General features: G+C 38.6%; 1 protein-coding gene across 1 annotated transcript in view; it reads right to left on the reverse strand.

Moving 5' to 3' along the window:
• Positions 1-10,439: 10,439 nt before the first annotated feature.
• pof1b (POF1B actin binding protein) overlaps positions 10,440-14,549 on the reverse strand; it is a 32,148-nt gene continuing 28,038 nt past the window's right edge. Inside the window, exons 11-13 of the mRNA XM_036008805.1 lie at positions 14,111-14,184; positions 13,410-13,524; positions 10,440-11,710 (exon numbers count right to left, since the gene is read on the reverse strand). Of these exons, the coding sequence (XP_035864698.1) occupies positions 11,690-11,710; positions 13,410-13,524; positions 14,111-14,184 (210 nt within the window). The 3' untranslated portion in view covers positions 10,440-11,689. The remainder of the gene's footprint in view (positions 11,711-13,409; positions 13,525-14,110; positions 14,185-14,549) is intronic.

The following is a 14,549-nucleotide window of genomic DNA, read 5'->3' on the forward strand; positions in this document are numbered from 1 at the left end:
ATGGCAACGTGGATGATATGGAGTGAAAAAATGTGTGAGGCATCAATACTTAAAAGTATTACAAGTAATCGTTATTCCCACATTTTCTTTCTGCGGCCTGAATCCAGTTCACCACCTCACCATCTGCGTCGCCAATTCCTATTTTGTCTCCAAAATGTGCATACGCATGGGTCAGAGTTTCCGTGGAGGACCGCACATTCTCCCGTCAAGTTTGTTTTTTATAAATCACAACCTTTGCGTGGGAAGTGGCGTACGCACATATTCAGCCCCATTTTGTGCGTATGCCATGTCTATGAATGAGAACCCTGGAGTCAAACAACTGGACATAAGTGGCTGCAGAGTTCGTTATAGTTTGCAATATGAAAGTGTTCAGATAAATGTGAAAAATACTGACCACTTTACCTTTTTTTTTTTTTTAGAGTCTCTTGCCATTTCCTTGAATTTGTCTGAGGATTTTGGCGTCGACCTCGGTTCGTCACACTTCAGTGCAACTTCGGTACAGTGTAAAAAATGAAAAGAAAATGCATAAGGATATGCAGGTGTCAAAGACAAAATCCTCCTGCTGGGGACCGAAGTAACATTTTGACCACTGGCAACTTTGGCAAATTATTTTCACTATAAAAATAAGGGAACATTTCTGTATTCCACTGAACATACACTTTTCCAAAAGGCAACAGCTCACAATAGGCTAAAAAACTAAAAAAGCATTTCTTATGCACTTGACATGTTGTGACTGACTCACACGCCAATCAGCTTGTTGTGCTACAGTACATGTAAACGGCACATATTGCTAACAGTGTACGGCTAAAAATGTCCAAGTGGGACTTGGCTTGTGAACTTTGGATCCACATTACGTGACGGTTCGGCACGGATACACAAACTGTTACAGCCCTAGTAGGAATTAACCAAATTATTGGCTGTCTGCCCATGAACCTGAATGACACAAAAAATACAATCTTCATACAACTCTTGGTGGCTTAAGCAGTTCGACCTCTCTCTTTGGGAAGGCAATTAACAAGGAATACAGTGTTTGCTGTCACTCAGAGTGGGAGAAAAACCAGGCTTAATATTCACTGTGAGAGGGATTATCTGTGGAGAACCAGACTGTACCTGATGTTAAGTTTGAGCAGGAGAAGCTGAGAGCTGTGAGAGAGAAACAACACTATGTGGCCCTTCATCACACCATAAAATGTGAATGGGGAGCTTTAAATGTGTATTAAGGAGCATAATCACATCAAATGGATGAAAGATGAGAGCTGTCAAAGCTTTCCTGGCAGGATGGGGAGACAGAGGAAGAGAGATGGGGGAAGAGAGAGAGTGCGAGGCAGAGAGTGATGACTGCCATGACTGGTGGAAAACTGAAAATATCCAGACTGATTAGATGCAACCTGGACAGTCATCCGGATCTGGTAACCAAGAGGGTTAAGCTCTTTTATATGTAGCAACAGATCCTGGCGGTATTATTGCTGTGGTTGAAAAAATGGAAAAAAACAGCTATTAAAATAGCATGTTTGGAGCTGTTTTGAGGTTACAAATTTAATTAATGTAATTGTCTCCAAATTAGGATTTTGTCTTCTGGTTTCAGTAGTTGGTAAGATATGTCAACAGTTTTAAAGTGACATCTTATCACTCACATCAAAATACAGATGGACCATTCATCTTCTACAAATTAGTTTATACTCTTATACCCTGAGTCAGAAATCTCCACTTTGGTAGCACTTACATACACCAAACTTCCAGTTTCATTCTTGTATATTCAAGGTTTGTGCAGAGGGGTTTGATCATTTATCATTCATAGTCGGATTTATAGAACATGTTATTACTAAAAACAGGGCGAAAATTGTTTTTTTTATGGCTGTTGACAGTTTTTTCTGATTTATGGAGCGATAAAAAAAGAGAGATCCAAAATTCCCTCCGTAAAAACATCACCACATTGACTCTAATATGTCAACAAAATTAAACAAGAATTTCAAACTTGGCTTTATCCAATGTTCAGAGTTCTGTTCAGGAAATGTATGCAGATTAGCACATATTTAATTAGACAATGCCTCATTTGCATATTTAAACATAACATTTTAGAAAATGATGTGATGTCGTAATGTAAGTAATCAACTGAGGAAGTTTCATGGGGATATTAGTTAGAATTTTTACCCTATTCACCAGTAGTGTCTTGCCTTAAATGAAGTTTGTTCCTGCAACATCAGTGGTCAAGTGAGAGCTTCTAGAAACAGTGCCTTATTTCAACCATGAGATTATTAGACTGAAAAAGATGACATTATATTATTTGGCTGATGCTTTTATCCAAATCTGCTTACAATAAGTCCATTCCACCTAAAGGTGAAAAAGAGAAGAGAAATATGAGAGAAAAAATTGAAACACAAATAAATGTTAGAAAATATAATGTGATTAACTCAATACTTTGTGCTTTATTCTGTACTGCCACTAGATTTGCATCAGTGTGAGCTGCAGGCTTTTCAGCTCCACAAATGCCTGGCTGTGCCCCGGTGAGGGGAGGGGGGGTGGTGATTTCTCTACACACACACACACACACACACACACACACACACACACACACACACACACTTCTCGACCCCACAGCCAGGCAGGGGGCTTCGGTGGGTCGCTGACCCCAAGCATGGGGCCTGGTTTCTGGGAGAGAGGGGTCGATAGGCCTGGCTGTGTGGGGCAGAGGGGGTCAATAAGGGCGAAAGACAGAGAAAATGTGATTTTCATTTGCCTTACTGTTGTATGTGACCTATTCCACATTGAAGATGTCCTATGTTTTCATAGATAAAATCTTTGCATACTTTGTGTGTAGTCTTTTTATTGTAATAATGTCCATTTCATCATTCATTTTTTTTGCCACAATAGCTATAGGGATGAACAGTTAATCGAAAAATTTTCGAAATCGGAATATGGACTAGTCTAGTGCAATATCAAAATCGCCCATTCCCTCCAATTTTGTGAATCATATCGCAATAGCAATATCAATCAAAATAATAACAAATAGATATCTTTTTCCAAATTGTTCAGCCATAATGGCTACCATCCATTCATGCAATTTAAGCATAACTGAAACAAGTTTTTCCTTACAGTGTGAGTGTGTCTAAAGTTTACTAACAGTTTACTGTTCAGCATTGGGAAACACTTATTTAGACTTATAGAGACAACTCTGTGTCAGTTTCAACTTTGAATATGAGGATGTATCACTGTGTAATGGAACTTCTTGCTGCATTGCTGTCAAAGCATTTCCCTTTCTGGGTCTCCTCCCGTCTTTTGTCATGCACATGCACACATGTAAAAAGCTGATTATGAATCTGGTTACATGTAAAAAAGTACCAAGGTAACACAAATGTTTGCATACTTGCATTTATCTATATGTGGACATAAAATCTGCAAACTCTTTTTGCATTTTATTTCATTTCATGCTTTGAGGCCTAATGCAAATAAAGAAATACACATATTCATTTTAACAGTGAGTTTGTATATTGTAATATTTTGTCAATAGGGGTAAGCTGATAAAGCATATTTCCAGTTTCTGTATCCCATTCACCTTTCAAAAAGTCTGATTTAATATTTATCTTCTCTCAAAATTAGTAGCTATGAAGTCTTAACAGCCTCCCAAAATATCTATTTCAAATCATTAACCAGCCTCTCTCCGTGTTGCCATCTTTTGTTGATGAATTCCACCTTTTTTGCCAATTTTAATATCATACTTCCATTCATGCTAATAAAGCATATTGATCTGATTAGAGAGAGAGAGAGAGAGAGAGAGGGTGAGAGGAAGAGAGAGAGAGGCAGACCTTAGTGCGTAATGGGGAAGCATTGATTATGGCTGTTAACTCTGGCTCTTTGATGTGGATAATGCAGTCTCTCTCTTCCTGCCTCTGCACTGCCTTTACACTCTAAAACCCCCGGGCCTCAGAGGATATTGGGTTTAGAGAGGGAGAGAGAGGGGAGAGAGAGAGAGAGAGTATACGTCAGACTTGGTACATAAGCTTGAATGGGACAGAAAGAAGTTGTAGAGATGTAGAGAGCCTGTGGTTGTGTGTAAGAGATTATGTTAACCTTTTTGTTATATGTGAAAAAGACATAAATGTGCGTTATGTCCATGATGTTGTAACGTCCGTGACTCATTTTAAGCCAATCCATGATCTTTCCCATTCCCAAACAATCATTTATTTTGGCTAAACTTAACTAAGTATTTTGGTTGCCTAAACTTGTAGTTCCGTTTCACAACGTACTGTAACTACGTGTTTAAAACTGCGATGTTATGTTAAAAAGAACGGTCACGTGATTAAAACTGTTTAAAATGGCCACCGTGCAGCCATATTACGGTCATATATATATTTATAGCCCCTGCAATTCCTGCTTGTAGCAAAGCATCTTTGATGTTTATCTCATCCTTATATATATATATAAAGTTGGTAAGTTTAAAAATATCCAAACATCCAAGAAGATAAAAGGTTGTGCAAACTATGTGAATTAGGAGAACTTGAGAATGAATAACATTTTCTTTTGTATTGTCATTATTATGAGTTAAGAACACCCATCTCACATGAAATGTCTGTTCAAAATCCTGAAATGTTCTGGTGTACTGATGATGACCAACTGGAGTGGTTGTTTAAATTTAACATATAGTAATTGGCGACTTTTGTTTCTAAAGCATGGCAAAAAAGACAAGGTTTATTTGTTAATTTGTTGTTGCTATTTTGGCATCTGGTCCCTTGCTATAAGTTATGGCAGCTTGTAAGCCCATGTGGGCTGGGCATACTCTTTGTGTGTATGACACAATAATAAAATTAAAATAGTTATTATAGAGCCACAAAGTCTGCAGAGAGAGAAGGTCAGGATGGATGAATGGGTCAACAAAATGTTAGATTTTGACACAGGATATTTCTGGTTGCTTCCTGATTCCAAATGACAGTTGTTTTATTTATCACCACCTGCAATAAGTGTTTGCTTGCTCTCACCTTTTTGCTCCCTCCATCTGCTGTAGCAAATTTGTCATACAGTATATTATTAATATTACAATATTTTTTTAACAATGCATCAATGTCATGTCGCTAATAGTGACAAATCCACAGATAATATCACCAGACTGCAGCTCCCCTGAGCTCTTTGCTTATTCTGTCTCTATATGTCACACAAATTTATGGCAAGGTCGACCACTAATGCTTCATCAGATCAGGTCTGACACAGTTAATCAACAAAAAAGCACAATAGGGAGAGCCACAATCAGATTACCAGCAGGTAACACACATATTGTGTCTGTGTAGATTGTAACAATGCAGTGAGTTTACAGTGCTAAGCAGTTTTAGCAGCACTGGAAGAAACATTTCTGCTTCCCAGCCTGTTCTTCTAGAGTAGCACTATCACTCCACTATGCTTTTACCATCCAAAAATTCACATTAAAGAAAATGGAGAAGATATCGTGATTTAATCCAGGTTTAAATAATTTAAAACATGTTTTTTGTTTGTTGTAGTTTTTTTCAGTGTTACTCCTTATATTTAATTCATGAGGCCTACATAGAATGAGCTGCATAATCAATTCAGTCAAGAAATGTGTCAGTGAGGAGAGAGGAAGCATGGTGAATGATTTCAGCCATATCATGAATTTAGACCAAATGGCAGTTATAGAAGGGCACTCAGAGAGCGCAGACCTCCGCCAAGGCCATGGCGTCTTGCCATGCTAACGAAAGTGAAAAAAGATTTGTTTATCCGCCCATGATTCGGATCCGCTCCAAACTTTAATGGGTTCTTCTTTAGCCCATGCTACCCCTTTCCACCAAGTTTCATTAAAAATGAGCCAGTAGTTTTTTATATAATTCTGCTGACAGACAAACCAACAAACCAAACCAAACACATTACCTCCTTGCCAGAGGTAATAATAGACTTTATCAGTCCATGCTATAGCTAAAGACTCAAGATGAAACATAAAAATATGCATGAACTTTGTGGCGTGCAATATAGCTAACTGTAAATATACCTTACTGTAATGATACTTTTACCAACCGTAATCTCAAAATGAATAAAATGAGTTTCATTGCCTTACGGACTGATACTATATTTTTCCCTTTCAAATAGACTTTTGTACAGACCCAAAGTCCTCAAAGGGAGGGCTCCACACATTTCTCAAAACATTAACCTCCCATTTCCAGAATCTCAAATCAGATTATTCAATTTGCTCAGTATCCGTAATCAATTATAGCACTTAATTATTGATAGTCTGATCACTAAAATCTCTCTTAAAGGTCCCATGGCATGAAAATTTCACTTTATGACATTTTTTAGCATTAACATGAGTTCCCCCAGCCTGCCTTTGGTCCCCCAGTGGCTTGAAATGGCGATAGGTGTAAAGCGAGCTCTGGGTATCCTGCTCTGCCTTTGAGAAAATGAAAGCTCAGATGGGCCGATCTGGAATCTCCTCCTTATGAGGTCACAAGGAGGAAGGTTACCTCCCCTTTCTCTGCTTTGCCCGCAGAATTTGGCCCACCCATGAGAGAGAGAAAGACATCATGGCTTGAAAACAAGCGAAGCATGGCAGTTGGTCAAGGCCACACCCCCACCCTCCACCTTGCCCCCCTCTCTCCTCCTCAATAGCATTTAAAGCTACAGACACAGAAATGGCACATACTAAGTAAAGCTCATTGTGGGACTAGCTCTAGTGGCTGTAATTCTGCACCAAGGCTGAATTTCGGGAAAGAGACTTCAGATACAGTATTAGGGGACCACTAAGGTCTATATAAAAGCATTCAAAAAGCAGCATGTCATAGGACCTTTAATGTTGTAATCTGATACTTCCCAGGCATGGTTCTATGTCAGGACATTCATGGCCGCTTGCAGCATTGCTCTGTGATGGTTTGAGCTTTCTGTGGCCATGTGGGCTTTGAGAACAGTGACTGAAGTCAAAATGCTTGACAAGCAGCCAACTGAGCCAAGCCCTACAGAGCTGTAATGACCTCATTCTCTGCCTCTCTGCTCTATCAGCTCCACTCATTGACCCCAAGCGAGGAGCGAGCTGCTGAGGGTGGCTGGCTCCCTCTGCTGGACACACTTAGAGTTGCAACATCACCCAAGGTCCCTGTAGAAATACAGTAGGCTATGTGATGCAGTGGTGATGTACAAGTATCCTCGCTTTTCACCAAATGCTTGCTAGGATAGACTCCTGCAGCCATGGACATTTAAAGGAAAAATATGTAGGAAACATTTTTTTTTGGAAGAAATACATGCTACTTCTGAAAGCACAAACGTAATCCTCAAAGTAGACATATGATACTTTTCCCTTATTTTCTGTAAATATATAAAGGTACAAATGGCCAAAGCTTCAAATAATGAAGTTCATGTATGTAAAAGCAATCTCAACGTCCATTTACTTGCTTTTCTGGGCTCTCGCCTATTTCACAGCCTTCATCCAGTAAATGGAGCTGGTTTAGGTAAAATGTGTTTTAAATCTCTGAAAAATAGGTGGACCTTTTCAGATTATGTATTAATTCAACAAAAAATGGATATAGAGACAGAAACACATATGGATATAAAGAGAAAAGTAAAGAAAGGGATACGTTAGTTCTTATCATTTGGGTGAAATTACCCTTTAACATGACCATATTGATTGTGTTGACCGTGCGTGATTGTGTTGACAGTAAACAGTTCAGTAAAACAGAAAACAAGTGCACTTTTGCATAGATACATTACTGATTTTAATCCCAATCTATCACAGCTGAAACATTTCTCATTGGAGAGGACTGAGGTAGTGCAGCCGGGCAGGCTAGCAGCCCAGATCCTCCTGAACTGGAAAATAAAGAAAACTGTTTGCATATGAAAATATATTTAAAACGCATCTATTTGTAGATTAAGTACAACCAGTTAATTTAGCTCTGTATACAATTTATTCTCAGCTTGCAAAGAAAGCAGTATTAGGTCTCCTTAGAGATTACCCAGATAGCAAACAAATGAAGGCCTTCAGGCAACCAAAGAGCCACCATTGGTGCCATGTTGCCAAAACATTTTGAAAATGATCAGAGTTGATAGATTTTGACCAACTGACCAGATGATAATGCTATTTTGTAAACCAAACCGTGATGCTGGCCCAACATTAGCTTGTTGCTAACAGAGTAAGGCACTTGAGGTCCCATGATAGTCAAGACATTTTTTACAGGCTTTCCACAGAAATTCGGCTCCATGTCCACTGAGCAGCTCTGTTCTGTCAGTAGTGTTAATCACATATTGAGGGGGAATGTCGGCGCAGTATACTATTTAAAGGACTACAGTTGAAAATTAGCCGACTGGCTAACACTGGCGCATTTACAGAAATGTTGATTAATGCGCTTTGTCCAAATAAATAAATATGTCTACAGTATGGCTGAAACATAAGCACGGTGCTATTAAATATGATCTTTTAACATACTTCAGCATCTTGGAACTGGTGCTGCAGCCTGTTAAACCAGTTACAGGACAAGCATCTGTAAATTGGATCTGTTGCACAAACTGAAACTATTTCCATGTAAAATTAAGTGATGACTTGAAACTCATTCTGACCCCCTACCAGCAGTAAAATCTTGCAAGGGCCTTGAGCATAATCCTCCAGGTAGAGGTGGAAGAACAAAACTAGCACAGTTTGTATCACTGAACTGATTTACTGTCTTTACCTAATAAATTCTACCAAAACAATTGGTCTGTTCAACATATACAAAACCGTATCTGTAGGCTTTATGAAACATACATAGGTAGAAACAGGTTTTATATTTTTCATTTATGGTTGTATTTATCTGTCCAAATCTAATGTCTTACATGCCAATAGTAAAACCCCGGGTAAAGTTAATAATTTCACAACATAAAAACTGGCATTTGTGTAGTTTGAACTGATGTATGCATATTAGCACATATTGAAAGTTGTGTATTTGTCTGGAGAGATAGACGAGATGAATAGAAATGCTTCAGAAAACGCTGTTGTGTATATTTGTGGTTTAACCAATTTTACTGTTATCTCTGTATAAGTTACATCTTATCACTATCAATACATATGCAGCTATCCTACGTATATAATGTGGATGAAGCTGGTTTGGGAACCACAAATAGATGCTTGTTTTATTGGCAACAGGAAGGTGAAAACATCAATGTCTGCAATGTAGCAGTCTCTACGATAAGAAGACTTTTAGGCTCAGAGGAGCAAAAATAAATAAACAGCCTCAGCATAAAGTCAGCTAGTTTCAGTGTTATTTTTTCTGAAAACTTTCTACCTAGAACTGCCATCAACCTGTGGATCAGTGAAACAGGGCGCAGCACCTTAAAGACGAACTCCTAGTGGACATGAAGCAGCCAAACATGCTTCCTTATGTAAAAAAGGCCAGAACAGAGAAAACAAAACAAAACTCAAGACAGAAAAACTCAACAAACATCTTACATAATATTGTGCTTTAAAACTTTCTTCCACCATCACAAAACCCCATAAAACCATGCTCCAGTTCCACCTACCTCTGTCACACATAAAAACATCAGAGCTATATGTGAACAGCACATGCCCATGCACCTCTGAGTATATCAAGACATCCCAACCTTAAAATAAAAAGCTTTTTAAAAACTATTACACAGATAAAAACTACCATTTAGCACAAAAGCAAAGCAAACTACCTGATCAAACTACAGTCACACAGAAGAAAACATTCACTGATCGTGCCCATCTTACAATATAAATATACATACATATTTACATGCAGAGTAGCAGTCATAGTAACACATCCACTTCCTCATCCCCTGAGCTAACATGGCTGTGGTGGCTTTGAGGAGGATCTCATGCTACATGCTCGATGGTGCCAGTCTTGTCTAAACGTGCATTAGTGACAACTGGAAGCTGAGTCAGCGCTCGTTTGGTAACTAATGATGAAACCGAACTGTCCTGAACTATATTGTATGAAAAACATGTTTTGGGCCTTTCTGTCTTTTGACAGAGTGTGGTGTTGTAATTGATCAGATAATGACAAATTTAGTAAGACTAACTTTACATTTTAAACTTCCCAAATCCATACAATATCATAATTCTATACAGTATGTACTACAATGGCTACTAATCGACATAGAATACTGTTTTAGCACTGTTTTACCAATGTTAACAGGAAATGATTCAATACGTATGACATCGGACGCCATCACTGCCAATTAAACTTCACAAAGAGATAGCAAATTGTTTTGTTTTTTAGAAGCAATATCTTTTTTGTTTTTTAGGATATTTCAGGAATCTCATATCATCCATGTTTAAATTATTTCCATTTGTGAGCAGCTCCTCTATTTTTTTTTGTGCACAGCTTGTTGGAAAACATCCAGCACACTCGCAAAACAACTGTGTATATATATATATATATATATATATATATATATATATATATATATATATATATATATATATATATATATATTTATGTGTACATACTGTCTGGTTTGAGTATATGTGGATACATACTCAAAACCTGCTAAGAATTAGCATGTAGTATAGATTTGGGACACTTCATCAATTTCACTTTGTTTGGCAGCTATCTTTCTTCCAAGCATTTTTGGGATATCCCCCTTTTGATTCGTGGGAAGACAACATCCAGGCTTGAATTTAGCCTTACTGTAATTTATGAGCTGCCAAGTAGGGATGGGACAAATAATCAATACATTTATATATCACAATACAATCTCCTGTGATACTGAGACCAAGTTGCAACTTTCTTTTACTCCAGAATGTTTAACTCTGAACCGTTTGGCCTTTTCCTGGTTTGTGCCTCACATCGTTTGTCACAGTTGTTTGTGAAATGTCCTCATCATGCAGGCAACAAATACAGGAAACTCCTAGATTTTTAGATTTGTCCACATATAGTCTACCACTTCTCTTCAGTTACATACATTGTATTGTATCACAGATTACTGTCTTGCACTATATTACAAAATCAGGTTTAGTGATTTGATTGCAGGCAATGTATCGTCATTTCCCAACCCTACTGCAGAGTGCTAATCATTTATTTATCTGGTCCAAACACATTCTTCATCAAAATATTGTAGGTCATGTTTTAGTGTTATTGTACATAGTCAGATCATGTACTGATTACATGTACAATTTGAAAAAGTGTATGTTAGAGTAGCATAGACTTTTATTTTTAACCACTTCATACACATTTTGTATTTTTATCATTTCCACATGATATTTAGTTTCAACTACTGCGGGCAGTATGGCGGGCAGCCAATCAGCGGGTTTGGTACACAGTCAACGTTTACTTGGTTAACTGTGATCTGACATGTTTTCAACTTAAACCTTCACTTAATCAAGCAGAACACAGTTATAAAGATGATAAAGTAGAGGAAGTGGCTGTTCGTGCCAATTAGTAAATCATCTCGGCTCAGATTTTTTAACAAAACTGTCTGTTCAAATCTCAACCAGTTCCCAGTTGTCATGATTCATTGCACCACCTCCTGGCTATAGCATATATTTGTTTCCTTGTCATATTAAGCCCAAATAAAACAGGTACCAGGCCAATTTGGTCAAACCAAAGATTTGAACCAATGATTCCAAATTTAAACCACCACCAACCCTGGGAGCCCTGAGGATGAGGGAGGGGAGGGGGAGGGGAGGGGAGGGGGAGGAGCATGCAAATTGGGAGGGTGGGTGACGTCTGGGTCTTCTCAATCATTCCTGTCGGAGAGAAGCAGTGTGTCTTTAAGGGGTTGTAATGATTTCCTGTTTCAAAATAAAACACAGGTACAGTTACATATTGTACAAATGTTTAGTCAGCTTTAAAAAGAGAAGTATGAAGGTGTCTGGATGTTGGACTACGGAAGCCCTGAAAGCCAAGTGAGGGAAAAACGATTCTGGTGATCAATTTTCTATGTCTGATCTCAATTGTTTTCTCTCCTGTGTTTATGACTTAAAAACAGGTGAAAATGTTTTATGCCAGGATAATCTTTCTAAGTTCCTTTGTTTCATCTGTGAAACAGGTGGGAAAAAAGTTTGGTTTGGTTACTAATAAACAACAACTTTTACTCATATCACTATTATTGGATATTCAGTCATTATAAAAATATAAAGTCGTTTTGGATGGCACAACATTTGTTTAGTAGTTCAATGTCAACCAAGACCAAGTCAGCCATAAGGCAGATATAGTATTTGTTGGTATCATTTCATCATTTTGGAAATTCCAATTCAACGTGTTCTTGCTCACATTTGGATTTCTTTGTTGTTGTTTGACATTTGTGTAAAGGAAAAAAAACTGGCGGGTATTAAAATATCTTCAGGGTTGTCAATTAGTCTGAACTGTGAAACCAATTACATTTTTTTTTATTTCTAAACATCCTGGTGGAATAATTTACATCTTCATGCAAAGACCTACAGGGGTTTTCAAACCTTTGCAGTAGTGAAGCCGCCCACACATGATTCACGGTAAAAAACTGCTCTGCGCTGGCTGTGCCATTCCTTTCCTATTGGGGGGAGCAACTCGGAGAAAGCACTTCCCTTTGCGTCGCGCATCGCTTGAAATTGCTGTTAAGCGCTGTGCTCAAAGTTCAAATTATGTCAACTTTGACCTTGTTGCTGCTGACCTTTCAAGGTGCAACCAAAGCCAGAAGCAATGATGGCGTATACCTGCACTGTGCTTCACCTCTCTGCTCTGCAATATGCTCTGTGCTCTACCTCGCGGTTTTGTGGCCACTCCGTGATGTGAATAGGAACCTGGTGCCATTCATCATTCAACCATTTGTGCTGTATCATTTCAACATGTTAAAAACTGTACATGCTGTTACTCCTGTCCAAAACCTTTACTATTCCAGTTTTGTTTTTGTGTCTTTTCCTTACTTGGAATTAAAATGTCCTACCTCTTGTCTTAGTTTGTGTTGGCCTTGAGCCTACAATAATATGTGGGCGGCCTAAAGCCTTTATACATAGATTTTAGTGAATAGAATAGTTTGGTTTTTTTAAACATTCAAAAAATGAACAATAATTTGGTGGCCCCCCTGCAGTAACTCTGACGACCCCCTAGGGTCCCCGGACCCCCTGTTGAAGATCTCTGTTCTAGAGTATAAACCCCTCACCCTCACTCTGACCTGTGTCCCACATTTCATTATGTCAGTGTTTTGAATGTGGTGCGACTTGGTGGAGGTGGTCTGTTGACAGAGACAGAATTTAACACGGTGTCTCAATGCCAGCAGGTTTCTCAGAATGAGTCCGCTCATCATCAAACTTCTCTCATACAGCAGCGGTGCCCAATGTCTGTTGTTTCATTAAACCAAACATTAATAAGCAAGACTCCTGACACAAAGTCATCCATGAGTTCTAGTAAACCGCTCACTCTGGTGCTTGTTGATAACATTTTACCATGCAGTATGTTGAGAAATAGTAGGTAGCTAATATTATCTTATCTTTTCCCCCTCCCTCCCGTTTTTACCTGCTTGTACATCTCCCCAGTTTTCTCGATGACGATGGTCTTGGCTTCTTTGACGGGCGAGGTGACGTTGTAGTCGTCGCTCAACAGACCAAGGAGAGGGTACTGGTTCCTGTACCTACACACACACACACACACACACACACACACACACGTATTATTGCTTGAACAAACAGATTGGATGGATAGTTTAACACTGCAGGGTAAAATAATAATTTGGTTTTTCAACATATTGGGGCTGATATTTTTCCCTTTTTTATTCCTCTCCTGAACCATAGGTTTAGTTATTTTTACCATCTACTGGCTCCATCTTTTTACTATCAAACAATCACCCATATACTATTCTCGTTCTCTTCGGTGTGGTCAGCCTGCATTCACAGCAGTTAAATGGACCAAGGGTAATAGTGGAAAATACTGTGTTAAGATATATCCACTCAAGCTGCATAATCCACTTCTCTCCTGTTGATTCGTATGTTTCAAACAATTGTTGCTTCGCCAAGTTATCACTAAATATGCTACTTTCAGCATTTAAAATGCTTCTTTTGTTAAACCAACTGTCCAAAACTAAAATATATTCAATTAACTATAATGTAAGATATGGACAAACACATTCCTACATTTGAGAAGCTGGGACCTTCAAATATGTTGCATATTTGCATGAAAAATGGATCTGTGATCGCAGGTAGATTGCTGTGATATTGTACCTCTTTGTGATAATGGTCTTGGTGACTTGGTTCTTGGAGCCGTCGTTCCTCTCCTGCATCAGCTTCCTGATCTCCTGAGGGCCACAAAAGGTCAGCAGAGTTAGCAGGTGAACACCTACAGGTCATCCCTGTTACGACTAGTGTGTTTCATAAGAGTACAGTGGGTAATGCATATTGAAGATCACAAAAATTATATATCTCCACTTATTTCTTATTTGTGTCTGTCGAGTATCAAAAATGTACCGTTGTCTCATGTACCGAAAGTTGGCATTGATCGGTTGGATTTGTAGTCTTGTTTATTAAGTCTTTGATCTGTGTGTTTGTGTGTGTGTGTGTGTGTGTGTGTGTGTGTGTGTCAGCACCCTGAGGTGACATGGCATTCCTGAGGTTAAATTTACTGACAGCCCGCTTCAGTTGGTGCTGCACAAAAACAAAGAAT

Source organism: Sander lucioperca, chromosome 13, assembly GCF_008315115.2.
Source record: "Sander lucioperca isolate FBNREF2018 chromosome 13, SLUC_FBN_1.2, whole genome shotgun sequence".
NCBI classification, from domain to species: domain Eukaryota; kingdom Metazoa; phylum Chordata; class Actinopteri; order Perciformes; family Percidae; genus Sander; species Sander lucioperca.